The following is a 27,982-nucleotide window of genomic DNA, read 5'->3' as shown; positions in this document are numbered from 1 at the left end:
ATGGACAATGATGAGCTTCTTGAGCCTGAGACAAAAGGTGAACAGGCATCCCATCTCTCACCTCTCGGGCCCTTCTGGGCTGCCTCAGTGTAATACCCAGTGATCACACGGACCCCGAACTCCCCTCCCCTCCTCAGGCGGGACCCTCTAGAATCCGGACGGTGTGTTACAGTGACTTGGCTTCAGGGCTTCCCAAACAGGGGGAGAGAGAGTTGGACGCGATGCTCTGCTAGCTCTGGCCAACTTTAATTTTCATTTTGTGGGCTGGCCTGTGTCATGTTGGGAGTCTGAAATCAGCCATATTGGGAATATTTACGCCGCCCAAATTGGCTAACACTACAAATCAGGATTTTTTTTTTTTTTTCTGGAGGGCCAGTTAAACATTCACTGGCATTCTACTGGTTGGATGGAATTCTGAAATTGTATGACTAATGAGGATATTAAGACTCAGAAAGTCATCAGTGTTTGATGGCCAAGCCACTGTATGTCTTCTAACTGCTGGGCAGCTGCTCCTTCCACCCCTTATCGTGCAGACCTTGTCTTACACTCTTGGAAATAAATATTGGAGCTCGGGTTTACAGATAAGGACTAAGAAAACACAGACCTGCATGGACTCATTAGGAACCCCACTTTCTTAGAACCTGGGTGGTTAAAACTTGGGACTGCCACCACAAATGCTCAGCCCACCCAAAGAGTAGATTGGCCAAGTTCCAATGGGCTACTGGTCGTGGAGCATGGCTCCCCCAAACTTTGCATCCCACAGAGGTGGGATGACTAGGTCTGGACCCTTGTGTGAGGTTTTCAGGAATCCGTGCTGGTCCCAGATCAGCGGTCCAATGGCAAAAAACCCATGTCCAGCGACTGTAGGGACTGGTGGGAGGGAAGCATAGGACATGGATATTTCATCATAGCAATTAATTTCGACCCCAGCAAGATTTTGCAAGCCCTTCTTCGTGGTCTGAAAATGTTGGGTTGGAACGAAGAGAAGCTAGGTCAAGTTCTTAGGAGTCAAGTTATCCTTCTTTCTCCTTGGGACTGTTCCTATTCCACTGCATTTCACATTTGACCCAAGTCGCCTCCCCTGCCCCTGGCCTTCTGCAGCATGGCTTGTGCCCGCCAATGAGGAAGCCTAGGCACTGGCACACATCCTCTCCCTGAAAGAGTGAAGCAGACCCTGAACCCCACCCAAGCCAATGAGAAGGAAAAGAGGGAGCAAGGAGCCAGTGTCTGAGATAGGCCCAAAGCAGGGAACGGGGCAGGAGCAGGGAGTCCCCGTAAAGAAGATGGGGAGGCAGACTGTGTCCGGGAGGGAGGGCTTGTAGAATGGAGTCCCCCTGGCGGGACTGAATGCACACTGCAGTTCCTAGGCACCCTGAGCCCCATGAGGCTGTGGCGTCACCGGCTGTGGCCAGACGGCTTGCAGAGCAAGGGAGCATAGGGTGGGCTCCACGTGAAAGGCCAGCAGGTTTCATTTCCCCCATCAAGGAGATGAGTTTTTCTTCCAGATGATGAACCCAAAACTGAGCCAGCGCCCCAGAACAGTGATGAAACCCTCTACTGTGAGGCCGAGGGCTCTGTGGCTGTGGAAAAAGAGAAAGCAGCCCGGGAGAGCTCCGAAACAGACCTGGAAATTGAAGGTGATAGTGGGCCCTTAGTGGGCGGGGTGGTGGGGCGCCTCCTTCCTCCGAAGCTGGCCAGCTCTGCTTTCCCAGATCGGCCCGGCTCTGGCCCAGTGGGCCGTCCTGCAGAAGGAAAGTGGCAGCAGCCCGGGGCTCAGCTTTATGCCACGTCCTCTTCAAGGTTGGCCTGGGGGCGGCAGCTGCAGCTCCTGGCCTGTGCTCGCGGCCTACCCGGTGAGCAGAGCGCTCACATCAGCTTGTTGGAAGCTAAACAATACATGAAGAGGGGATTCTGGTTTTCTCAGTGTTTCCACATGTGGCGTCTTCTGTCATCTTTGCAACAGTCCCAGGAGGTTGTCATTATTATCCGCCTTTTAAAGAGGAGGCAACTGAGGCTTAAGGAGATTGTGTGAATTGCCCAAGGCCACGGAGAGCTGCCAGTGTTCGCCGATCCCCTGTTCGCCCCACTCTGCTGATCTGCCATCGCGCTCCGGATTGTAGGGGCCCCTGGAGTGTCTGTGGCCCGTCTTGCATCCTGGTGACTTTCCTCTCTACTCACATTCCAGCTCTTGGTCCTCCTACTTGAGCGTGGGCCCTGGACAGAGCAAGTGTGCCCTGGGAGCTGGGAGGGCAGGGAGAGGGGTGCTGGCTGAGCCGCAGCAAAGACTCTGTTACTGCAAACAATGCCTTTACCCTCTTCTCCCTGTTTCCCCGAGGAGGGAAGTGCCCAGAACACCTGGGAAGCAAGGTGAGCACAATGCTCGCCCTGCCTGATGGGCCAGCCTGGAACTTCCAGGCTGAGGCTAGCCCAGTGGCCTTCCTCTCCTGTGTTCCGGCATCTGGGTCAGTCAGTTCATAAACCTCCCCACCCGTGGTCAACACACAGCTTCCCCTCCACATATGCCTCCTCCTGCCTTCCTCCCACCCTGCATCTTGCTGCTCTTCTTCTGACTTCTTTACCATGTCAAGACTACCGCTAATGTACTGTTTTCAACACAGAATTTCACCTGGTTGGAGGGGGTGGCAGATAGAAACTGGATGTTTTCTCCCAGATTCCTGCTTCCATCCCATTCCTCCCCCGCCCTCTAACTCCCCACAAGAGAGAACACTGTTGCAAGCTGCCTCTAAAATACAACCAGAGGGGCGCCTGGGTGGCTCATTGGTTAAGTGTCTGCCTTCGGCTCAGGGTGTGATCCCAGAGTCCTGGGATCAAGCCCCGCATAGGGCTCCTCCGCTGGGAGCCTGCTTCTCCCTCTCCCACTCCTCCTGCTTGTGTTCCCTCTCTCGCTGGCTGTCTCTCTCTCTCTGTCAGATAAATAAATTATATATATATATATATATATATATATATATATATATAATAAAATAAAATAAAATAAAATAAAATACAACCAGAGTGGGGCACCTGGGTGGTTCAGTCAGTTAAGTATCTGCCTTCGGCTCAGGTCATGATCCCTGGGTCCCGGGATTGAGCCCCACATCAGGCTCCCTGCTCAGCGGGGAGTCTGCTTCTCCCTCTCCCTCTGCTGCTCCCTTAGCTCATGCTTTCTCTCACTCTCTCTCTCTCTCAAATAAATAAATAAAATCTTTAAAAAAATAAAATAAAACACAACCATATAGACTACAGCTGGAAAGGGTCAGCAGAGTGAAACAGAGCAGAATTAGTGCCAAGGACAAAGGTGGTTACCAACCTTGCCTTGGCAAACAGGAATCTCTGATGGCAACTCTGCTGTGCTGGGACAGAAACCCAGGGCCCAGCTGCTCCGGCTTCTCGTGCCCCTGCCACTCGTACTGAGGTGCTGGGAATGGGGCAGGGAGGGCTTCCTGGGCAGGCCTGAGACCTGAGCCCGGGGGCAATAGCAAGCTGGCCACGAAGCTATGGAGGAGGGAGAGAAGGCAGTAGAAGTTGCTCACCTGCCACACGCTGTCTGTCCTATGCAGCAGTGGTTCTCACTTGGAGGCGATTTTGCCCCCCAGGGGACATTTGGCAGACTGGGCCGGGGCAGGCTGGAGGATGCTACCGGCATCTCACTGGCAGAGGCCAGGAATCCTGCGTAGTAGCCTTCACGGCACAAGACAGCTCCTCGCAACCGAGAATTATCCAACCCAAAATGTCGGAGAAGGCCAGTTAGGAGCTGTGGCTGCAAAGCCACCTTCCTTGTAAAGTTGTCCTCTCCCCGACAAAGCTCTCATTGTCTGCCTCAGAAATGTCCGGGGTGGGTTGGCCAAAGGCCCTGGCATCCGAAGGAAAAACAGACGCAGGCTTTAGACCCCAGCTGCCATCGGAAGCCCTGCCATCGAAGGCGCTCACTTAATGAGGAGACAGCTGCGAGGGCGTGCGGCACCCCGGGAGGCCCACTGCCCGTTGACCATGACCAGGCAGGTCTAAAGCCCGAGGAACAAAGGCCCCAAGAAGTTGGAATGGAAAGATAAAGTCCCCTTTGCTGTTAGCTGGTTTTAGCGCTGATCAGCTGTGTCTGATTTGAGGCTAGATTTGTCATGGGTAAAGGAGGCATGACCGTCCTTTTTGTGAGGAAAAGTGACATGCAAGTCTTTGAAGGAGAAAAGCCCACTCAAATACAAGCTCGTTTGTTTCCGGCTGATTTGGGGGGCGTCTCTCCATCTTGCACTGATTCGACACCTCGAGAAGCCCACTCAGTCCTACTTGGGGATTTTAAAGTTGGAAGCTCCCTAAATCTTGAGTAAAGCTTTCCTTGTGGCTCTCATTTTAACAGTGGTCATAAAACTAATTAGAGGCTCCCCTCAACTATCACAAATGAGCTTCTTGTCTATTTGGCCTTTCAGAGCTGTCCCACGGTGGGCAAGAGAGAGGGGCCTGTATGCATCCTTGATAATCAGTCCTGGATGTGGGCAGCCCGGGAAGGTGCGTGTGGGCACACTGCTCCTTCTCCTAGGAAAGCTTGGGGCCTCAAACCAGGGGCCTTGTCTCTTACCCAAATGGAGACAACCATCTGGGGCTTTCTGAAGTTTGGGTCTCCCTCCCCCACCTCCGGCTGTCTTCCCGATTGGAGTCGCCTCCCAGCACACACACACCTACAGGGACATCCTCAGGCAGAGGGGACACAGGGCAGAAGCGCACCTGGCCCTGGGTTAGAGAAGAAATAAGGCAAAGGTAGAAGACAAACCCACTTCATCCATTGGCATCTTTTGTGTAGATACGGAGAAATTTTTCACCACTGGACAAAGGGAGCTGTACCTGGAGGCCTGCAAATTGACGGGCGTAGTGCCTGTCTCCTACTTTCTCCGGAACATGGAAGAGTCCTACGTGAACCTCAACCACCACGGGCTGGGCCCCAACGGTACCAAGGCGATTGCCATAGCCCTGGTGGTGAGCATGCCAGTGGGGGCACGTGAAGACTGGTAGAGGTGGGGGTTGACAGAGTGCTGGGCCCAAGACTCAGAGAGATCCTCCATGGGGCCCTAAATTTCAAGCTTTGTGCTCACCCTGCCCTAGGCTCTGCTTGACTGCCTGTTGATTACCTAACAGGCATGGATGCCTCATTAGCTCCTGGGAAGGGGGCTACTAGGGACCTTGGCCTTGGAAGCCTGTGCTCTTTCTGATTCAGGAAGCAAAGGCAACAGCCCTGAGTAAGTGGCTGGGCTTGGCCCTAATGTAAGTGCATAATACGAAATGTCAGCCTGGGTCTCAATTCCAAGCTCACCTTTGCTATAAATGGGTTCAATACTGAGCTCTTCTATTCAATGTTTGTCTTTTGCAACATCATAATTCTTAAAAGATCACACTGTAGAGTAGATCATGTTTTCCTACAGGAATAATTCTCTCTCTCTCTCTCTGTCTCTTTCTTGGCTTGGCACGAGCAACCAAGGAGTTGACCTTGAATTCATCACCGCTTTATATAATTATAATTGATTGTATACAAACCAACTTCCAACCCAAAAAGCAGAACACGTGAAAACTGTAGGTCAGCACAACACTGTTTGTTCATTTAGGACGGTAAAGAGAAATTTTGATTTAAAAAAAAAAAAAGCACTCACTCATTTTGGGAAATAGAACAGCATTTGCATTTAGCACATGCCCATTAAGAAGCTACATGAAATGTGAGATTGTGGGGCTTTCTGGGGGGGTGGGAAGAGGGGAAGAGCAGAGAACGAACAAAGCCATCTCGAAATCTACTGAGTGTTGAAAGACTGATTAATGAGGTGTTAGGAATGCACCATTACCTCATGAGTTTCTTGGGGGAAAAAACGGATAATAATGCAATTCTCTCAGGACTTGGGCCACTTGTCTCTTAGTAACAACAGTTTCTGTTTGGGGGGAGTTTTCTCTTCTCTGATTCTCTGTGTCTCTAATTTGACAAGTCATCACTGTGACATGTCGGTGGACTGAACTGTTATTTATCGTTTGTACTGCTCAACGTGGAGCATGTTGTGTTTCCCTGGCTTAGCTTAAAAGCACCCTGATCGTAGCAGTCGTATTTCATGTGTCTCGTCCCTCCCTCACCTGCCCGCCTCCCCGCCCTTGTTCTGGGTGGGGTGCAGGGGTGTTCTCTGCTCACGCATGTTTCCCCAACAGTGGGCGCAAAGAGAAGCCACTGGCTACCGGCCTGTGTGAGACGAATGTGGACTGGCCTGGTGAGGGGGCTGCCAGCTGCCCCCCCCACCGTGCTGGTCACCAGGGTGACTCTGGAAGTGGCCATCCAACCCCCCGACCTGCCTGGACACTATTCAATGACACCTGGCCACCTGAGCCAGGACCCTTGCCTTTGAGCACGATGGAATTTTGCCCGCCCCTGAGAGCTGCGGCCAGAAGGCCCTGAGTGGACCGTCCCGCATCGCAGTAGCTGTGCTCACATTTGCCCTTTGCCCGGAGCTAGAACTCCTTACCGCTGGCCACCTCTCTCGCTGCTTGGCGCACTTCGAAAATGCTCAAGTCCAATGATGTGTCTGTTCTCCCTACCTTTCCATACCGGGGCCAGAGGTGTGGAAGGGGAAAGTAACAAACAGTGCTGCTTAGAGCGGACCCCTGGTCCTCCTGCTGCAAGTCACTTGCTCTGACCTTGCTGCCTGCAGGAATGCCGACTGGCTGGGATGTAGATATTTAAGACTGACCGCCAGGTCCTTCCAAGCTTCCTGACTAAAGAAACGTATCAGATAAGCCAAATGGCTAAACTAGAAGTAAGACCTCGGGAGGAAGCAGGAACACTAGATGCTTTATGTTTAAATACCCTGATTAATGCATCAAGTTCTCCTTAATCTTAGAGTAGGTCACCACTTCTCTCCTCCAGGCCAAATAGCTACAATCTGTTTAGCTCATCCTTGCGCCCCGCACTTTTCAGGGATTTCTTTCTTTCCTTTTTTTTTTTTTAAAGATTTTATTTATTTATTTGACACAGAGAGAGAGACAGCCAGGGAGAGAGGGAACACAAGCAGGGGGAATGGGAGAGAAAGAAGCAGGCTCCCAACAAAGGAGCCCGATGCGGGACTCGATCCCGGGACTCCGGGATCATGCCCTGAGCCGAAGGCAGACGCTTAACAACTGAGCCACCCAGGCGCCCCACTTTTCAGGGATTTCATCGTTTTAATGTCCCCTTTCTAAATTCCCCCGCAGAGCCCCGTTGGTGGAAGTGCCCAGAATAAGCATACTGTCCCAGTACACCTCAACGGGACGGCTCGTCCCCAGGCTTCCTCCTGCTCCTCCCCACCCTCCAGAAGTGCTAGCCTGCATCTCCATACCCTCTGAAAAGGCTGGGATGTTCAAGGGAGAGGACAGGCTCTGGGCAAGGGCAGGGAACCAACTGGGTCACCGACTCCCTCTGTCTTTCTCCCCCTCCCCTTGTGGCGGCCGAAGTCCAACACGAGTGTCGTCACCCTGGAGCTGGCAGACAACTGTCTCATGGAGGAGGGCCTCCTGAGCCTGGTGGAGATGCTGCAAGAGAATTACTACCTGCAGGAGATGGTACTGGGCCCTGCCCTGCGGGTTCCCACCCCCGCACTGGGGCTCCTGGAACCCCCCTGGGGTGGCCCCGGCCCCAGCCAGCCTCCAACTTTCTGCAATCAGCCTGGAGGCCCCTCTCCTGCAGAGGTGACGTCTCAGAGGAGGGCTGCGTGTCAGAGGCGGGGGGTGGGGGGGGCTGTGTTCCCTGTGGCCCGAGGAAACCCTAAGAAAGCAGTTCTGTCTGGACCTTATAAGCCCTTCTGCAGAGTTGCTTTAAAGTGAACTTAGAGAAAATAAAGGCGTGAAATAGTTTCATCAAACACAATGTGTCTGGAGACAGATGATGGTGAGCATTGCATAAGCATGTGAATATACTTCAGACCACTGAACTGTACCCTTAGGAATAGTTATGATGGTAAATGCTGTGCTATGTCTATTTTACCCTATTTTAAAAATGGGGGGAAAAGAGAGGAGAAACAATTAAGATAATAATAGCTGGTTTAACCAGGGATGTACTGTATGGTGACTAACATAATATAATAAAAAAACATTAAAAAAAATAATATCTGGTTTATATAAAAGTCCCTCCCACTAGCCAAAAAGGACTGTGTCCATTTGTATCCCCACGTGTTCCCAGCACAGTCATTCATGCTTCATGAATCAATGAATGGAATTTACAATGATGAATTACTCTATAAACTAATCTCTCAATTGCTTTACGCCAAACTCTCCATATGAAGCTGTCTTAGGTTTCAGAAAAAATAGGACAGTATGCTTATCTAAAGTACTAGGGCTAAACCAGAGAAGTGGGGAGTCACCAAAGCCAAATTCAGAGAAAACAAAGACCAGTCGGAAGGCCTCACAGCCAGGCGTTAGGAAAGCTGGATTCCCATCATTCTCTGCTTCTTTGCTCTTCCCAATGCTTCCTACCCTTTCACCCCTGCCCCTCTCTCCACCCAGCCCTACTCCCTGTTGCAGGCCTCAAGTAAGCCCCACCCCAACCCTGTTTTTTAATGAGGGTCCTTGGGTGGGATTTTCACACACATGAGGGTGTTCTTGCCTTTTAGAATATTTCCGACAATGATCTTGGCTTGAAGGGGGCCAGAATCATCTCAGAATTCCTTCAGAGAAATACCTCTTCGCTCTGGAACCTCCAGCTTTCAGGTGAGCCCATGGAAGGGGTGGGAGAGGACAAGGGGATGAAAAGGAGAGAAGGGAAGAGCAGAGAGAACCCAGAAGAGAGCGAGCCAGACCAGGCCCCCTCTGAGTTCCAAGATCAGAACACTGCGTCTGTGCCCCGCTAAGCCCTCTGGTCATCCTTTCCCCCTTCCCAGGGCCACACTGGCTTCCTGGCTTTCCTGGACAAGAGACTTCTGACTCACTTGGCAGCATGCCTGCCTCTGCTTGAAAGTCTCCACCCCAGATATCTGCATGGCTCACTCGGTTGCTTTATTCACACCTCTGCTCAAATTCACCTCCTGAGGGAGGACTTCCCTGACCTCCCCTCCATCACCATCACTATCCTGTTTCCTTTCCGGGTTTTTCTTAACAGCATTTATTGCTACCTGACCCACAATTGTACACTCAGTTTTTAATTAGTCTGTTATCTGTCTCTCTCACAGAAAAAAAAAAAAGTCACTTGAGAACTCTAGCACCCACAGACTTGTCCTCACCCAGGTTTGTGGTTTGAGTTTATATTCTCTTCAGGGTCCTGGAACCCCTGAGAAGTTGATCTAAGTAGTCCCGTGCTGGTAATGACCTGAGGCACGCCACAGGAACAAATAGAACACCTCATTGGAGGAAAAGTCCCTCGACCCAGGCTCCAGGCTGCTTGGGGTCCCCACAAATAAAGCTCAGCTGAAGACGGGCTCACAGCCCAAAATAGCAAAACAAGGAACCAGAGCACCGTGCGAGCTTAGATTCTAACAAGTGGCTGCATCGAGAACGTGAGAAAATAGAATTATTAGAAATAGGGGCGCCTGGGTGGCTTTGTTGGTTAAGTGTCTGTCTTCAGCTCGGGTCATGGTCCTGGGGTCCTGAGATTGAGACCCACATCAGGCCCCCTGCTCTGTGGGGAGTCCGCTTCTCCCTCTCCCTCTGCCCCTCCCCTACTCACGTGTGCGCGCTCTCTCTCTCTAAAATAGATAGATCAATCCCAAGCATTAGGTTTATCTCTATTTCTTCAAGTCTTTTTTTATCTTCAATAAAGTATTATGTTTTTTTTCCCTTGGAAGTCTTGCACATTTCATACTGGGTCCAGGTGTTTTACCGTTTTATTCCTGCATGAACAGAATGTTCTTTCTATCATATATTCTAAGTGTGTATTACTGATATGTCTGAGAGCTATTAATTTCTGTACATTGATCCTATATCCAGTCACCGTATTTATTTATTTATTAATTATTTTTAGGAAGAGAGAGAGAGTATGCAAGTGGAGGGTGGGGAGGGGCAGAGAGGAAAGGAGAGTGAATCTCAAACAGGCTCCATGCTCAGTGCGGAGCCTGACCTGGGGCTTGATCTCACGACCCTGAGATCATGATCTGAGCCGAAATCAAGAGTCAGACACTCAACCGACTGAGCCACCCAGGCGCCCCTGTTTCTTTATTGAGTTATCTTACTAGTTCTAACATTCTGTCAGTTAATTTTCTTGGATTATTTAGGCAGGTGATCATGTTTGCAAATAATGGGAGTTTTGTCTCTTCTTTCCAATATTTATAGCTCCCCATGATTTTTCTAGTTGCATTGGCTAAGGCCTCTAATATAACATTAACATATTACAGAAAGCTCTGTAAAAATACAAATTACCCAGGCCCATCCCAGGCTGCTGAGTCAGAATCTTTAAAGGGAGGGATCTAGGAATCTGTATTTTATCAAACTGACAGCCAGCTCTACGATTTGTAACGACTGATATAAACACAATTTGAACAGCTAGAAACCTAATTTTATGCCTTGACTGTCTTATTATCTCATTTTATTGCACTAGCACAGAGGCAACCAAGAAGCACGTGTGTCTCACTGGATTCATTCATTCATTCAGTAAGCATTTATGGAACACTGTTAGGTGCCAAGCACTATTTAGGTGCTAAAGATACAAAGATAATTATTAAGGGTTTAAAGGAGAAATTTGGGGTAAGGCTCTGTATCATTTATTTTCCGGAAATCTTTTCTTTTAAGATTTATTTATTTGAGAGAGACAGAGAGCGTGCAAGTGGAGGAAGGAGGAAAGAAGGAGAGAATCCTCAAGCAGACTTCCTGCTGAGCACAGAGCCTGACACGGAGCTTGATGCAGGGCTCGATCCCAGAACCCCAAGATCATGACCAGAGCCGAAATCAAGAGGCAGATGCTCAACCGACTGAACCCCCCGGGCGCCCCAATTTTCCAGAAATCTTTTAAACTGTCTAGCAGGGCTGGAGCAAGAGTAAGATGAGGAAGGCACAAGCCTCAGTCCCGGAATTCAAGGGGCACAAAAAAGCTCAGTAACCAAGTAAATAATATTGTGTTGCAACGTTTGTAAAAATCAAAAATAATGTTAAAAAAAGTCTGTGATGAGCAAACTATCAACACTTCAAATATAAAACAGGATCCAAAAGGGACAGACTATGGTGAGGTGGGTGAGGCCTAGCCGTGCAAGTGCAGGGTCAGATCCTGCCCTTATTTAAAATGTTAAAGTTTTGTTCATCATAGAAGTGTTGTGTTCATTATGATTTTTACAAATATCGCATTAAGATATTGCTCGTTGCGCTTACCGAGCTGAGATTTCGCGCACAAAGGGCATGCCTCACTTGTCCCCCTCTGGTCCTGGCCCTGCTTCTGGATTTGCACTTTTTTTTTATCACATGACAGACTTTAGGCACTGAGCTAGGGGCTCCTGGAACTCCCTGCCCTATCATGGCAGAGAAAGCAGAGAAGGTTAAAGAGAAAGGCAAACAGTTGCCTTTCTCCTGTTTTCTTCCATGTCCGTATATTTGCTTTAAGTACTTGCCACCTTTCCTATGGCTGATTGTTCCAAAGGGAAGAGCCTGGCAGGGCCAGGACGCCAGAGGGAAAGGGAACCCTAGTCTGGACAGCATTGCAAACAACCCCCCTTCACTGCAGGAAATAACTTCAGGGACGAATCTGCAGAATTGTTGTGCCAAGCCCTATCGGTAAGAAGGGAGGGGTGGGTGCCACTGAGAGCCCTGTGGGTGATGGCCCTGGGTGATGTGGGGGCCTGGAGGGTGGCTCCGGGCAGAGAGAAGTAAGGTCCCCCTAATGTCTAGGGAGCTGGCAAGGATCTGGACTCTGCTGATCCTGACAACAGCCACTGGATGGGACAAGACCCTCCCAGCGGTCATCAACAGTTACACGAAAAAATGCAGAAGAGAATGTCTTTGGTCTAAAAACTCTCGTCCACTGGATTTTTGGTGCATGAGAGCCCTCCATCACATGGCCCTGAGATGAAACAGTATTTGCAGCCATAGAGAAGCCAAAAATCACCTCTCTCTACACTGTTTCTTTCTCCAGACCAATTACCAAATCAAGACGCTGGATCTCAGCCACAACCAGTTCTCTGATAGGGGAGGAGAGCACATGGGCCAGATGCTGGGTGAGTCCCCCACGGAGGGAAGGGGTCAGTAAAGGAGAGGCACTTGGCAGACAGTCACCTGTCAGGGCCGCATCTCCTGGTTTTTATTGTTAGTGAGTGTTCGGATCATAAAGGGATGGAAGCCACACCCCAAACACATCTTAAGGGGGGCCAACACCTGATGTGGGAAAAACATAGGAAGAAATAACTTGCTTATTTAAAAAATAACTTACTGGGGCGCCTGGGTGGCGCAGTCGTTAAGCGTCTGCCTTCAGCTCAGGGCGTGATCCCGGCGTTCTGGGATCGAGCCCCGCATCAGGCTCCTCGGCTGGGAGCCTGCTTCTTCCTCTCCCACTCCCCCTGCTTGTGTTCCCTCTCTCGCTGGCTGTCTCTCTGTGTGAAATAAATAAAATCTTAAAAAAAACAAAACAAAAAATAACTTACTGACCTCAGGGAGGCTAAGGATGATTAAATATGCACAATGGGCATAAACTGTCACGAAAATGATTCTTTTATTTGACAACAGTAATTGTAAAACTTGCCTGTGATAAAAAGATGTGACGGGGCAATGTTAAAAGAGAAGCAACGGGTAGAGAATACATACCTGCAGCATCTATATCATCTACAAGATTTGCGTTCAGAATATTGATAAAAGATCCTACAAATCCACTGGATGATGATAAATGCTCCCAATGAAACAATGGGCAGGCATATGGACAGTGCAGAGAGAAAGCCAAACGCCTAAACTCCCTAGTGATTAGAGAAACACAAAATCAAACGATGAAAAGATCCGCCTTGTCATCTACCAAAGCTGCAGAAATTTCAAGTCAGAGAATATCCAGTGCATGGACCCCAAGGGAGAAATAAGAATTTTCTGAAGCTGCTAGGTAAAGGCACTTTGTTGTTGTTGTTGTGTGTGTGTGTGTGTGTGTGCGCGCGCGCGCGTGTGTGTTTCATAAAGGCACTTTGGAGAGCAGTTTGACAGTATTTAGTAAAATTGAAAGTACATATTCTATGATACAGCAATCACCTGTGCGTGTCTCAGAGAAGCTCTCACATGTACACAGACAGAGAGGTCTGAGGAGGCTCACTGCAGATTTGTTATAAGAAAAAAAAAAAAAGAAAGAAAGAAAAGAAAAAAGTTAAATGTTCATTCCTAAGTAGAAACAGGGATCACTATTAGCACGGGAGATGCTACTTTAGGTGGGGTGGTGAGAAAAAGCCCCACAGGGAAGGTGGCTTTTTGTTGAACCCTGAATATCAAAGAAGATTCAGCCATGCCACGTTCTGGAAGCATAGCATTCCAGGAGGAAAGAGCAGAGCCTGGCATGCGGGGGGGGGGGGGGGGGGGGAGTGTAGGTGCAGCAGAGCAGGCAGGGGAGCAGCGAGTGGAGCAGGCAGGGGAGGGGAATGGAAGGAGGAGGTCACCGAGGTGGCCTGCAGGCACTCAGTGGGGCTTGAGGGACCACGACATGCATCAAGTCCAAATTCCCCATGTATGAGAAGTCAGTGCAGGGTGCTCATGTCGGGGAGTGACACGGTTTGATTTGCAGTTTTAGAGGAACCGTTTTGTGAAGGTTTATGTAGTTTTATGAAGAACACAACTGAGGACAACCAGACTCTTAAAAAGAGAGAACAAACTGGTGACTGCTGGGGTGGGGGTGGGGGCATGGGTGAAATAGGCAGAGGCAATTGAGAGACACAAATGTCGTTATAAAACAAATAAGTCATGGAGATGAGAAGTATAGCGTAGAGAATATTGTCAATACTATTGTAATAGTGTTGTTTGGTGACAGATGGTGACTATACTTGCCGTAGTGAGCGCCGAGTGATGTATAGAATGGTCGGATCAATATGTCATACACCTGAAACTAACATAACATTGTATGCTAATTGCACTTTAATTTAAAAAAAAAAAAAAGAATGGAAGAAGCAAGGCCAGTTAGGAGGCTAACGCAGTAGTCCAGGCAAGACAGGACCATAGCCGGAGCCGAGGGAGGAGGTGGTGATAGAGAGGAGTGGATGGATCCAGAATGGACTTTGGAAGTAAAGCCAACAGGACTTGCTGTTGTGGATAATGAAGGAAAGGGAGAGAGAAAGATACATGCCTGGTTATTTTGTTTCAGGAATGGGTTGGATGGTGGTGCCATTTACTTAAATGGGAAAAATTCGGGGAGTAACAGGTATGGAGGGACAGGAGCCAGGAGCCAAGACTTCTGTTCTGGTCATGTGATGTTTGCCATGTCCGTTTGACATCTACAGGGAGACATGCGGTTTGCTATATGGGTTGAGCAAACCCTGAACAGGTCAGGACTGGAGATATGCATGTGGGAGTTAGAGGCATTGCGATGTATTTAAAACCATGGGGCCAGATGAGATCACCAGGCAAGGAGTGTGGCTGGAGTTAAGAAGGTGGCCAGTGGACCACTGTGACACTTTTAGGTGTCCCAGAGGGGGAGAAGGAGCCTGAGCACGAGTGGTCAGCCAAGTAGGGGGAAGGTGAGGTATCAAGGAGCCAAGTAAGGGATTTTTTCAAGAAGGGGGAAGTGGTCTCGGCTGGTCAAGTGCTGCTTAGAGGTCAAATAAGATGACGTCTAAAAAGTGACCACAGGACTCGGCAACATGAAGATAACTGGTGACCTTGACAAGAGCTGTGAGTGTGGAGACCTGACTGGAGGGGGCAGAATTGAAAATGGGACACAAAGAAGTGAAATGGAAATGTGGGCACCTAGGAGCCCCTCAGGGACAAGGCTGGGGCGGAAACGTGGGTGACATGGAGGCAGGAAGGTTCGTAACAATGGAAAATGCTGATAGGAAGGAAAGAAGAAGAAACCGGTCGTGAGGAAGGAAGAGGAGATAGTTGTGGGACAGAGTTCTTGAAAAGGCGGACAAAACAGAGGAGCATAGGGGAAGAGAGGGAAAAATAAAACAAGATGAAATCAGAGAGGGAGACCAACCATAAGAGACTCTTCATCATAGGAAGCAAACTGAGGGTTGCTGGAGGGGAGGGGGGGTGGGGGGACAGGGTACCTGGGTGATGAACATTAAGAAGGGCACATGATGTAATGAGCACTGGGTGTTATACAAGACTGATGAATCACTGACCTCTACCTTGGAAACTAATAATACGCTATATGTTAATTAATTGAATTTAAAAAGGAGGGGGACGCCGGGGTGGCTCAGGTCATGATCCCGGGGTCCTGGGATTGAGCCCCACCTCAGACTTCCTGCTCAGTGGGGAGCCTGCTTCTCCCTCTCCCTCTGCTCCTGCTCTCTCTCTTTCTCAAATAAGTAAATAAATCTTTAAATTAATTAATAATTAATTAATCAATTTTAAAAAGAAAAAGAAAATGCTTGGAGCCAGACTGAGGAACAAAGGGGTAGGGGTGGCCTCTGGGAGCAGTGCTGAGAGAGGGAGGGGCTAGAGTGGGTGGGCCAGAGGCGGCAGGTAGGCTGGCAGGTAGGCTGGCAGGCAGGGGGGTGGGGGGGCAGAGCTCTCCCATCTCACTGCTGCCATCTTCTCAGTGAGATGTGAGCCATATCTTCCCCGAGAGAAAGGATCGGAGGGGAGGAGCAAAGCATGCAAGCCTTGTGGGGCAATTTGAGTCCATCTGAGAACTGGTTTTTAAATACTTTAAAACTCAATTTTAGGCGCACCTGGCTGGCTCGGGTGGTGGAGTCTGTGACTCTTGATCTTGGGGTTGTGGGTTTGAGCCCCATGTTGGGTGTAGAGATTACTTAAAAATAAAATATTTTTTAAAAAAAACCCTGAATTTTAAAACAACTTTATTTTTTTAAGGTTTTATTTATTCGATAGAGAGAGACAGTGAGAGAGGGAACACAGGCAGGGGGCGTGAGAAAGGGAGAAGCAGGCTTCCTGCTGAGCAGGGAGCCTGATGCGGGGCTCGATCCCAGGACCCAGAGACCATGGCCTGAGCCAAAAGCAGACACTTAACCGAACCACCCAGGGGCCCCTTAAAACAACTTTAAAGTAAGACAGACTACATCCTGTTATCATCATATTGTATATGAGCTTTAAAAAATACTTATTATTATTATAGCTGCTGGTTATTAAGTGATTGCCATACGATAGGCATCATGAGAGGCATTTTACATCAATTCCCCCCAAAACCTTGTATGTGTTAATATCTCCATTATTACGGGTAAGAAAACAGACTAAGGGAAGAGTAAGTAGCCTGCTCAAGGTCACACAGCTAAGTCAGGGGTGAGAACAGAACAGAAATATAAATTTTGCAGCCCTTCAAGAGATGGAGGGAGGGAGGTAACTTAAGCAAGGGAATTGGCGGAGAAGAGGGAGTAGGGTAAGAAGAGACTGAAGGCGGGGGAAGTTTGTTCTCAAAACAATACCAGGTGTTGCGCACTTGACTGAAAGTACATCCTGGTGCTTGACGCAAGACACACACAGTCAGTACCCAGCGCACTGACCGTGGAAAAGAAAATCGAGTGAGACATTTTCCTGGGTCTGAGGGCAGAAGGCACTGCCCCCCCCCACCCCGTAAAGTTCCAAGACTTCTTCAGCCTGTTTCCAACAGTGTCCTCAGCATATCCGCCCTCCCCCAGTAAAAATAACCATGATAAATGTGTTTCAACAGCATGTTTTCCCAACCCTATGTAGCACGTAAGCAAAAATAGTTTTTTAAAGATTTATTTATTTATTTTAGAGAGAGAAAGAGCTGGGGAACGGCAGAGGGAGAGAGAGAGACAGTCCTAAGCAGACTCCCCATTGAGCGTGGAGCCCGAAGCAGGGCTCGAACTCACAACCCTGAGATCATGCCCTGAGCTGAAACCAAGAGTTAGACGCTTAAGGAACTGCCCCACCCAGGCGCCCCCAAAATATATTTAAGTTAAAAAAAAAAAGTACAATTTCTATGCAAACCAGCTTCTAGGTAAGACTGATGCCTCACCACTGAGAAATGATGGTGTCCCTAAAGCTTTCTGGAGCCACCTCTGTTTCCATAGTTCCCCAAGAAAAACATATCCCACGATGTTGTATGTCATCACAGCCTCCCTGTGTAAATGCAACCCCGGCGTTCCACGCTATCGCTATTATTTTAATGGTTGCATCAGATTCCGCCAGATGGGTGTTTATAATATACTTTACCCTTTCCCTGGGAGCCATGAATGCTACTTTTATAAGTGATGCCATGATAAACACCACAAGCGTGTAACTCTTCTCCTATCCTTCCCTGTCTCCTTAGGAAGAGTCTCGGAGGTGATATTGCTTGTGCGATAGGGCACACACATTCTAATAGCAAACTGTCTGTGACCAGATCACATTTGCCAAATAGATGGTAGCAATTTGCTTGCCACCTGCAAATGTTGCCAGCACTGGGAATCCTCTTAAAATTTTGTGTTTAAATGAATAACCGAAAAAGTTATTGCCCCAGTGTCTTACTTTGCACGAACATCGAGGAATCCTTATTCCCCAATGTCGTGGACATCTGTCAACTCTGAGAATGGGTTCTCTGGGATCTGGGGAACACTAAGATGACTCCCTCCCTCCCCCAGCCCTCAATATAGGGCTCCAGTCACTGGATCTGAGCTGGAATCACTTCTACATACGGGGAGCTGTGGCCTTGTGCAATGGTCTCCGGGTAAGGCACTCTCTGGCAGTGGTGTGTTGAGTCCAGTGAGGACATCCATGGCCTCCCATCCCGCCATCTTGAACCTCTTCCTCATGACCCCACGGATGAGCACACACTGAGCTCTCATCAAATGCTTTCACATTGTTAGCGTCCCTCCCACAATTCCTGGATGTGTTTTATTCTTTAGTATAAATCCTACTATGGCAAATTCACCTTCCTGGGCCTCAGTGGCATCTTTGGGGATACTTCAAGAGGGCAGTTTAATTAGGGGGTAGGGAATGACCAGGTTCTGACTCCACTGGGAGGGATCTGGAAAGGTCTGGCGGAGCTCTCCCTCCCGGAGACCACTGAGCACCCAAACTTGTTGGCAGCAGGGAAGAGAGCCCAGGGCCTGGTGGCTAGAGGAGTCACACGCAGCCTTGATGCTGGTGCTGTTCTCTCCCCTTCTGGAGGCTAACATGACCCTGCAGAAACTGGATCTCTCTATGAACGGCTTTGGGAACGAGGGGGCTACGGCCCTAGGGGAGGTCCTCAGACTCAACAACTCCCTGGTCTACCTAGACGTCAGCAGCAATAACATCAACAATGACGGAGTCTCCAAAATCAGCAAAGGGCTGGAGGTCAATGAGAGCCTCAAAGTTCTGAAGGTGAGCTGGGAAGGGGCCGTTTTAGGTGTGTGTCCGTGTGTGTGTGCATTCATGTGTGTGTGCATGCATCCGTGTGTCCATGTGTGTTCATCTGTGTGTGTGCCTCAGTGGGTGTGTCCATGAATGTGTGTGTGTGTGTGTGTGTGTTGGGGTGGGAGCAGCAGGGTGATGGGGTTGCGTATTGCTGGAGAGAATCCTTGGGAAAATTCACCTAGTGCCTCACGTGTGGATCGGTTCCGGACTGTCGCTCTGCTCTAACCTTAATGCCACCCTCTACTGTCACTTAGTGCATGCTGTCATCTCCTAACTGGTCATCTTTCCTCCCACCTGGGTCTCCTCCAGACTTTGCTCCACACTGAAGCCAGAGTGTGCGTTTTGAGCATAAGTCTGACTTTCACCCCCACTCCCATCTAGTCTCCTCCAGCTTAGACCCCCCCCCATGGCTTCCTGCGGTTCAAATCCTGTCTCTCATCCCAGTGTGCTTCTCCAGCCTCAGTTTACCCCACGTTCTCCCTTGCTGTCCAGCCAAGGCTTCAGGGGCTTCTTTCGTCTCCCCCATTCCAGGGCCCGGCTCTCCCTGTGGCCTCAGCCTCAGCCTCCCCAATAGTGCTCTCCCTCACTGCTCCCTGCACCCACCTGGGTCTCTGCCCCAGCTCAGCGCACTGCTCTGGCAGCAGTCCTCACGGACCCTCAGATCTCGGCTCACCCCTTCATGCAGAACTCGCCAGGCTCCTCCTTAGACTCTCATCTCAGAGACTAGCTGACTGTCTGGTCACCCCCACTGGTGTGAGAGCTGCATGAGAGCCAAGACTGTGTTTGCCTCTGCCCATTATTATACCCCTTGTAGCTAGCTTAGTGCAGGGCATACAGTAGATGCCCAGTGAATGTCCGTAAATGAATGAATGAATACATATTTCATTTTAAATTGATTGGTGCCTGGGTGGTGCCTGGGTGGCTTGGTTGGTTAAGCGTCTGCCTTCGGCTCAGATCATGATCCCAGGGTCCTGGGATCAAGCCCTGCATCGGGCCCCCTGCTCCACAGGGAGCCTGCTTCTCCCTCTCCCTCTGCCTGCTGCCCCCCCTTCTTGTGTGCGCCCTCTCTCTCTGTCAAATAAATAAATAAAATCTTTAAAAATACGTAAATAAATAGATTGGCTTATAGATGCTAATGTCTAACATAGAAGCTCCTGGGCAGTTGGAAAACAGATGAAAGAAGAGGCCTTCCATCACCAGTTTCTCTTTCCGGGGCTCGTGACATGAGGCAGGTGCGTATCAGATGGTCTGCTTCTTGCCCACAGCACAGCCCTCCAGCGTGGGCTCCACTCGCTCCACCTGTCAGATGAGAAAGTCGAGCCTACGTGACTCCTCGCAGCCCAAGAGAGGCAAAGAAGTCAGCCTTGCCTGGCTTCACGCTGCAACTCCAGACTCAAGATGTGGGGGTGATTTGGGGAGGGGGCGCAGAGGTGGGGGTGCTGGTGGAGAAAGACAGGAGTTAGAAATCAGGGACAATGAGCTGCCATCTGAGAGGACAAGCACCTGAGAGCTGCAAAGAGGAAGCCAGCTTCCCGGCAGTGGAGGGCAGGGTGACCGGCCGGCTAGTGACCGTGAGAGCTGGGAGCGAGGTCTGGCCCGAGCGGCGAGGAAGAGGAGACCGACATGCAGCCTGCCTGCGATTCAGCCTCCGCGGAACAATGAAGCCAAGGAAAGTTCAGAGCACCTGAATCGTAAAAGACTGAAACGGTGCCTTAACAACATGGCCAGGGGGGTTTTCTCTAATTGGTGGGGTCCTGGTGATTTTAACATTTTTTCTACCTCTTTTTGAGTTTCTTGTATAATGGCCATGTATCATTGTTTAAATGTTTAATTAAACACATTGTCATGTGTTTAAATACATTTAAAATTTTTTTAATGTTTTAAAATGAAAGAAAAAAGTTTTAAGCACAACTTGAAACATACCTCTCAGTTGGGGTGTAGATGGAAGCCACATCCGTTTTGCCACTGGAATGATCTCTTGTTCTCCACATCGAGCACAGCCCTCCTTTCCCTACTTTTAGAAAAATAAGGATTCCCCCAGGGAAGTGAGTCAATCAAAGGCTTCTAAAGGCTAAGCCCTACGAAGTCTGTGTTTTCTCTCTCGAGTCCGTCAGGAACCCGGGAAACACCTGACACACAGTAGGTGCTCAACGAAAGTTCCGGCTGCCTCATCAAGACACCACCTGGCGGAAAGCCTTCAATAATAATAACACTCACGTGCTGCTTACTATGCACCAAGCACTCTTTTGAATGCTTTGCTTGAATTGATTTATCGGATCCTCAGAGCGGCGCTAAGCGATAGGCACCCAATGGTCAAGGAATTGACCCAAGGCCAGAAAACTAGTAAGCAGAGCCACTGGGCTCCATGTTCCTTGCTGTTAACCACTACACCAAGCTCCAGTGGCTCCCAGCCGCGTTGGGATAATGCCCTGAGCACTCGGCTAGGCCTGCATGCTCCCTGGGATCTGGCCCATCCCAGCGCTGTGGCCTCATTCTTTCTGCTCCTGCTCATGAAATGTTTGCTATTGCCCAAACACCTCTGCAGCTTTGCCCTTGCCTACCCTTGTCTACTTGGGTGCATCTCAGTCCCTCCTCTGGTCGTGCCCCCTGCTTCTTCCAGAGAAGAATCCCCATTAGCTCTGCAAGGCTTAGCTCCAGTGTCCCCTCCACTGTGCTGGATGCCCCTTTCCTGGCTCACACACCAGTGTGTGCCTCTGTCACTGCCCTCACCGCACTTCTGACGCCTGGGGCCCCCCTAGAGTGTAAGCTGAGTGAGGGCAGAGACCTTGTCCTGTCTGCCTGTGCACTCCTAGCACTTTCCCAGCAACCGGCACATGCTAGGTTTGCTGGATGGATGGATGGATGGATGGATGGATGGATGGATGGATGGCTGAGCAGTGAGATGGACAAGCAGATGGATGACTGGACATACAGACAGGGAGACAGATGTTTACAGAGAAGACTGGGTGGAAGACAGGGATGATGTTTGATGGGAAATGGAAGCCGTGCTCTAAGCCAGCCTCTCCTGTCCCCATCACATCCTCCTCTGCTCTCCCTCCTCAAACAGCTTTTCCTGAACCCTATGAATATGGATGGGGCTGTTTTACTTATCCTGTCCATCAAGAGGAACCCCAAATCCAAGATGGAAGAGATCGACATTTCCGTGAGTGATCAGACGGTGCTGGCTCGCACCAGGGCGCACGCTGGTTACCACGGGCACGCTGGGTGGGCAGGCGCCAACAGCTCTGTCCCTCACACCGATGCTCCATGACAAGGTCACTCCTTTTGGAGTACAACCTGGCCCTCTCTTGGGGTCCTAGTAGTAGGAGTAGCCATTCCGTCGATAACTTCACGGTGTGAAATCCCAGACCGGAGCCCGAGTGGGTCTGGGAGCAGAAACAGCAGAGACCGAGGTGGGATCCCCAGAGCAGACTTTGTTCATGCCAGCCCTGTTCATGGACAGTCCTGGGTCCCAGAACGGTTCCAGAATCACAGAACTTTTAGAATCTGTGTTATTAACACACAGAGAAATTTGTATTTGTATTCCATGACGGGGCCTCCTGAGAGTAGAATGTGAGGGTAAGCCCCCTGATGGAGGAGGAAGGCCCGAGGAGGGGACCGGGCCAGGTGTTCTTGCCCGCATCATCAGACAGGTGGTAGCTGGCCCACCACTTTATACTGGTTTGCCCCCAGAGTGATCTTCTATGCTCCAGCTCATCTGACCCCACTCTGGGAGGTAGGTAGAGTGGACTCAGGTCCCAGAGCTACTGTGAACAAAAGGGGCTCAAACAATAGAAATGTATTATCTCACAGTTCTGTAAACGACTAAATCAAGGGGTTGGTAGGATTAGTTCCTTCAGAGGACTGTGGGGAAGAATGGGTTCGATGCTCCTTGCAGCTTCTGGTGGTTTTTTGGCAACCTTAGATGTTCGTCTGAGAGCCCAGCTGACAGTGACAGGCTACCAGCCCTCAGCTACAACATCTGATGAACGACCCCAGTCTAGGAGCAGCCCTGCAGAAAAAGCTGGAAAAGACGAAAAAACAAAAACCAAAATAAAACAAAACTCTGCCTTTGGCTTGGAGGGGCCTGCTGGTCTGCGGGGGTGGAGATGGTACAACGGCGAGGCCTTCCTCATGATGGGTCCCCTCTCTCCCCGCCTCAGAATGTGCTGGTGTCTGAGCAGTTCCTAAAAATATTGGATGGGGTGTGTGCCGTCCACCCCCAGCTGGACGTGATGTACAAGTCCGTGCAAGGCTTCTCTGAAAAGAGAGCCCTTCTCCTGTGGGTGAACCCCATGAAACTGATCCAGGTGAGCCCTCGCTTCCCTCTCAGAGACCCCGAAGACCCAGAGTCTCCCCTCCCCCAAAGTGTCTGCACAGTCCTCTCCGACAAGGAATGTCTCAGACGTGGGGTAGTCCTTGTGCATGTCGGACCCCCTCCGCAGTGCTTCCCGGCTCCCAGAGGAAGGGGCCATCTGGGAGCTGGCTGAAGTGGGAGGGGCTTGGAGCCGGATGGTCTCCACCAGTCAGGCTCCTCCGCTTGCTAATGTGCAAGCAAGGGCGAGTCACTGCGCTCTCTGGGTCCCAGTCTCCTCACCTGGAAAATGGGTAGAACAACAGGACTCACCCCAGGAGGGCTGCTGTGGAGATCCAATTCTGCTAAACACACACAAAGGGCTTAGAGCAATATCTGGCCAGTAATAAGCACCAACAAACGCAAGCTCTGGCCAAGAGCTGGTGAGGTTGCCAAGACACCCCTGTGGTGAGGACAGCTATTCGATGGCTTCAGCTCAAGAGGGACCCTCAGGCTATCTAGTGGTCACCTGCTCCTGGCTCAAGTCTTAGATCACAGGAGGCAGATGAAACCATGGAAATGAAAAATCAGACAGTTTTTGGGCTGCAAGGGTGCTCATCTGGTCTGATCACTTCACAGAGTAGCGCCCAGCCCAGGCTGGTGTTCCCACTCCTGGCTCTCACCTGCGGCAGGGTTGACGGGCTTCTGCTGGACGCACACCTGTTGCTATCTGGGGTGATGCCGCACAGAGGTGTGTTCTGTAGGGTGTGTGCTGCTGGGGCTGCTTCCTGCGCCTTGGTTGGTCTGCTCTGTGCCTTAGATTCCAGGACTAACAAGTAAATAGAAGAGCTCTGCATGAAAATCATTGTTGTGTGGAAAGTTCTAGAAGGCCGGGGGGGTATCGAATATCTTCATGAGTCAGATGACTTCAGCTGGAACCAAGGACCAGGATGCCCCAGGGAACAGGAACGGAGTTCTCAGATGCAAAGTGGGGACTCCACCCCGTGTTTAACACAGCATTGAAATCTCTAGGAATCTCATAAGAATCTCAGACTAGAGACCAAACCAGATGTGCAAGGTGAAACATAGTCCTTCCACTCAGGGAGCGAACAATCTGGTTAGAAAGATGGGACAGATGCAGTAACTTCTCATAGATAGATAATAAATAATAAATGAGTGACAAAGGCAGCAAATGTCACTGAAGTCTAGAGTAGAGGCCACTGTGAGATTAGGCAAACAAAAAAGGACATGTCCTGGAGAAGGGCCTTGAAGAGCAGAAAGGGTTCAGGTGAGCGACAACGACAGGGAGGAAGTTCCCGGAATAGGATTCCCACCAGCAAAGGAGCAAGAGGGCGGTGCACACAGTGTGCTTGGGGGATGCGCAGGACCACGTGGTTCCAGCAGAACCACCACATGGTTCCAGGCTCCTGCAAAGCCTGCAAGCCAAGGCTGCACAGGGAGGCTGAGGCTGGATATGGTGGTCCTCAGATTCTAGGCTCAGTGCTGAAGTTTGATTCCATAGGGAGCAGGGAGCCAGTGATCGTTGCTGAGCAGTGGGTAATGTGAATCCAGCAGGACCGGGGGATAATTTTTCAGGCAATGGAGAGGAAATGAACTCAAGGGGGTAAAGATGAGAGTGGGAACGCCAATGATGACACTATGGTAGTATTCTAGGTATGATAACTAGTATTCTAGAATGGTGCCTTGTCTGAGAGTGGCAATGAAAGTGGAGGGACGGACATAGGAGATACCATTATGGAACATCTCCAGGATTTGGTGAATGGTTGGGTACATGCTGCATGTGTGCGAGAATGTGTGTGTGTGTGTGTGTGTGTGTGTGTGTGTGTGTGTGCCGGGAGAAGAAAGGCCTGTGATGATAGGAGAGAGCCAAAGATAACCCCAAAAGTTCAACCCCGAGGGACTAAAATAAAGGTGGTGACGTTGGCAGGGGTAGGGAAGTCCTCTCTACCCCACCATCTCTGTCCGCCCCTCCCTGCTGGTTCTCCACAGTTGAGCCGCACTGGATTTCTCCCTGTTTCTCTACACCAGTTCTTGCTCAACCCCAGGTCTGTGCACACGCACATTCCTCTGCCTGGAACACCCTTCCTCCTGCCTTCTGCGTCTCACTCATTCCTCCTCTCCCTCTAGGTCTCTACTCAAGTTCACATCCTTGGGCAACCCTTCCCGACTCCCTAGTTGGGAGTAGCCAGGCCCTCTCTGAACTCCTCCAGGGCAGGAGCCACCATGGCTCTTTTCAGTAACACCTACCAAAGCAACAGGCCCTTCTTGCACTGGTCAAAGTTCTTGTTGCTGAACACACAGTCCACTCTAGCTGGGTTAAACACAGAGGGACATATTACCAGAGACAGACCCCAGAAACATCGGGGAGCTGAAGAAACAGACTCTCGGTTTAGGTTCCAGAAATGGCTCTCCAAATCCCCCACGTGGGCTGCCAGGGTAGCAGTGGCTTCTGCTGTGATCGGGAGTCCGGCCAATGGGGAGCCACCCGCTGACTAGGACCACCCCCCAGCTGCCTGGCCTGCTCCCTCCAAATCAGATGCTTGGTGAAACCCATCCCATCCCGATGCCTAGCCGAAAGGGGGTTTGGGGAAGCTCAATGTTTCGCTCTGTAGCGTCTGCATTGTAGAGCGGCCTGCTGTGGGGGGACGGGAGGCACGGCGGCTCACCCGTGGGGTCCGTCACAGCGCTTACAACCGCTGGCGGGGTCGGGCTGCCTGAAAGTCACCGGGGACATGTTGGATCGAGGTGCCAGTGGGTGTCAGCAGGGACTTGTGAGCAGCTGTTGAGGATGCAGAAGTAGGGTCCCCCCCAAGGGGAGAGGCAGTGCACCCCAGAGGGGTTAGTGTGGGGAAAGAAGAGCAGGGGACCAAGGACTGGGCCCTGAGGAGTTCCTCAATGAGCACGACGTCTGCAGGAATATCTGTCAATCTGGCTGGGCCTTGAAGGCCCTTTGAGTGGGAGGGGAAGAGAAACATAAAAAGACTTAAGAAGGACCCCAAAAGACTGTTTTAATGAACTGAAAAGGTGTTCACAGTGTGTTAGTGCAACGCAGTTTATAAAGAGTGTGTACAATAGAAAGATGCGATGGATGGATGGAGAGAGAGGTAATAGAGGATAGATGAATAATAGAAAGAAAAATAGATAGATAGGTAGATAGACAGAAAGACAGGACAAAGAGCAGAGACTCTAATCCTTCCCTCTTTGGAGCCGCATGGAGATCCTGCTCTGTGGAGTGGGGGCCCCTGGAAACTGAGCAAACCCCCAGAACCATCATCCATGCAGCTCGCCACGCCTCGCTCTGTGCAGGGCTCTTGGGCTTAAGCGACTGCTAACACACAGGAGACTTGGGCCCCCCAGTCTGCCTTGTTACACCCCCTTCTGCTTGCCGGACTGCCCTGTGGCAGAAGGTGGGGGCGGGTGGGGGGCTGGGGGGTTAATAGATTCTATAAAGTCAAGTGTGTGCCCCTGGTGTCTCCTGCTTCTCTCAGAGCTATGCCGACCAGCACAAAATCACAGTCTTAGACTTCTTCAAGAGCTTGAACCCTAAAGGAACGATGAGGATGCCTGTGGGTGACTTCCGGAAAGCCATGATCCAGGTGTGCTGACCCCAGTGGCTAAACAGCCAGGGTGTGTGTCTGTGTGTGTCTGTGTGTGTCTGTGTGTGTGTCTGCATATCTGTGTCTGTGTGTGTCTGTGTGTCTATCTGTGTGTCTATCTGTGTGTCTGTGTGTCTGTGTCTATCTGTGTGTCTGTGTGTCTGTATCTGTGTCTATCTGTGTGTCTGTGTCTGTGTGTCTGTGTGTCTGTATCTGTGTCTGTGTGTCTGTGTCTATCTGTGTGTCTGTGTGTCTGTGTCTATCTGTGTGTCTGTCTGTGTGTGTGTCTATGTCTGTGTCTATCTGTGTGTCTGTGTGTCTGTATCTGTGTCTGTGTGTCTGTGTCTATCTGTGTCTGTGTGTCTGTGTCTGTGTGTCTGTGTGTCTGTGTCTATCTGTGTGTCTGTGTGTCTGTGTCTATCTGTGTGTCTGTGTGTCTGTATCTGTGTCTGTGTGTCTGTGTCTATCTGTGTCTGTGTGTCTGTGTCTGTCTGTGTGTCTGTGTGTCTGTGTCTGTCTGTGTGTCTGTCTGTGTGTCTGTATGTCTGTGTTGGGGGGGCTGGGGGTCGGCAGAGAGCTCCGCTGACCTTGCACGTTCCACCTCTTCAGCAGGACAAGGTCCCCGTAAACCTGCACCAAGTCAGGGAGCTGATAAAGAAGCTGGATGACAAGACAGGCATGGTGAACTTCAGGTCAGTCCGGGCACAGCGGCTCTCTGATCCTGCTTCTGCCCCAGGCAAGCCCCCCGTTCTCTGTCAGGCGCCCCGGCTGATCCCAGCTCCAGGGGCCACCCTGTGTGCACTCGATGAGGCACGAGCCCCGCCGAGGCAGCTGGGTGCGCTCTCCCTGGCCACCAAGGCTGGCCCCACTGTCTGCCCTCCTCCTCCTAGCTTCCCCTTGACCGTGGGCTGCTGGCTGCGGGGCCAGATTCTGGGGACACAGTGAGGTGACACAGTGGAGCACTGGGGCTCGGCCCTGCTGGTGAGAGGGGTGTGCAGGTAGCCAGGGAGCCCAAAGAGGAGGCTCACCTTGGCAGGTCCTGCAGCGCGAGCCGCACATGCCCTGGGAAGCCACAGGCCATTCAGCTCCATGGTGGCCGGTGGCCAAAAGTGATGCTTGTGGGGCAGAGGCGCCATTCCTTAAAGAGACAGGAAAGGGTCGGGATAACAGTAAAAAGGGTAACGACACCCTCCGTGAGCCCTTACGTGGCCTCATACTCTGTGGGCCACCAGACCTGCCCAGGTGCCCGACCTCTCACAGTGCCCAGCAGCTGCTGTCGTCGCCCGGACACTGAGCTTTGGAGAAGGGCAGCACAGAAGCTCGGTGCGCACACATAACAGGGCAACTGTGGCCTTTGAACCCAGGTCTATGTGGTTCCAGAAGCCGCTCCACCATGCTGGACCTCCTTGCCAAAGCCTGCGGGTTGGGCTCCCGTCTGGCCCTGCAGCTTTGTGTCTTGCAGTGTCCTTAGGGAACTCTATCTGAGGGAATCCCCTCTGGTCCTGCCCCACGAGCCTTCCCTGGGTACCTCTGTCCTGTGGCCTGATCAGCATCTCTCTTGGGGAGAAGCCAGGGCAAAGACAGGAGGGACAGACTGACCCATCTGCACACCCTGCTTCTAGTAAAGGGTGTGGCTGGGCACAGAGCTCTCAGTCTCCAAGTCTTTAGAATGGGGTTATAACCA

General features: G+C 50.7%; 1 protein-coding gene across 1 annotated transcript; it reads left to right on the top strand.

Annotated features, from left to right (window-relative positions):
• On the top strand, positions 1 to 27,769 carry LRRC74A (leucine rich repeat containing 74A). The gene is made up of 15 exons (XM_044391338.3): positions 1 to 37; positions 1,506 to 1,637; positions 4,796 to 4,968; positions 7,450 to 7,557; positions 8,604 to 8,700; positions 11,633 to 11,682; positions 12,041 to 12,122; positions 17,631 to 17,716; positions 18,160 to 18,354; positions 21,455 to 21,550; positions 22,551 to 22,697; positions 26,191 to 26,298; positions 26,908 to 26,990; positions 27,189 to 27,239; positions 27,679 to 27,769. The coding sequence occupies exons 1-15, from the start codon at positions 1 to 3 to the stop codon at positions 27,767 to 27,769; spliced, it is 1,536 nt and encodes a 511-aa protein (XP_044247273.3).
• The last annotated feature ends 213 nt before the right edge of the window (positions 27,770 to 27,982 follow it).

This window comes from Ursus arctos, unplaced genomic scaffold (genome assembly GCF_023065955.2).
Source record: "Ursus arctos isolate Adak ecotype North America unplaced genomic scaffold, UrsArc2.0 scaffold_25, whole genome shotgun sequence".
Classification (NCBI taxonomy): Eukaryota; Metazoa; Chordata; class Mammalia; order Carnivora; family Ursidae; genus Ursus; species Ursus arctos.
This window is presented reverse-complemented; position numbering and strand designations above follow the sequence as displayed.

Coding starts and splice junctions, on each gene's coding strand:
- LRRC74A (XM_044391338.3), top strand. CDS start 1: ATGGACAATGATGAGCTTCTTGAGCCTGAGACAAAAG. Junction 1,638..4,795: donor AACAGACCTGGAAATTGAAG/GTGATAGTGGGC, acceptor TCTTTTGTGTAG/ATACGGAGAAATTTTTCACC. Junction 4,969..7,449: donor CGATTGCCATAGCCCTGGTG/GTGAGCATGCCA, acceptor TGGCGGCCGAAG/TCCAACACGAGTGTCGTCAC.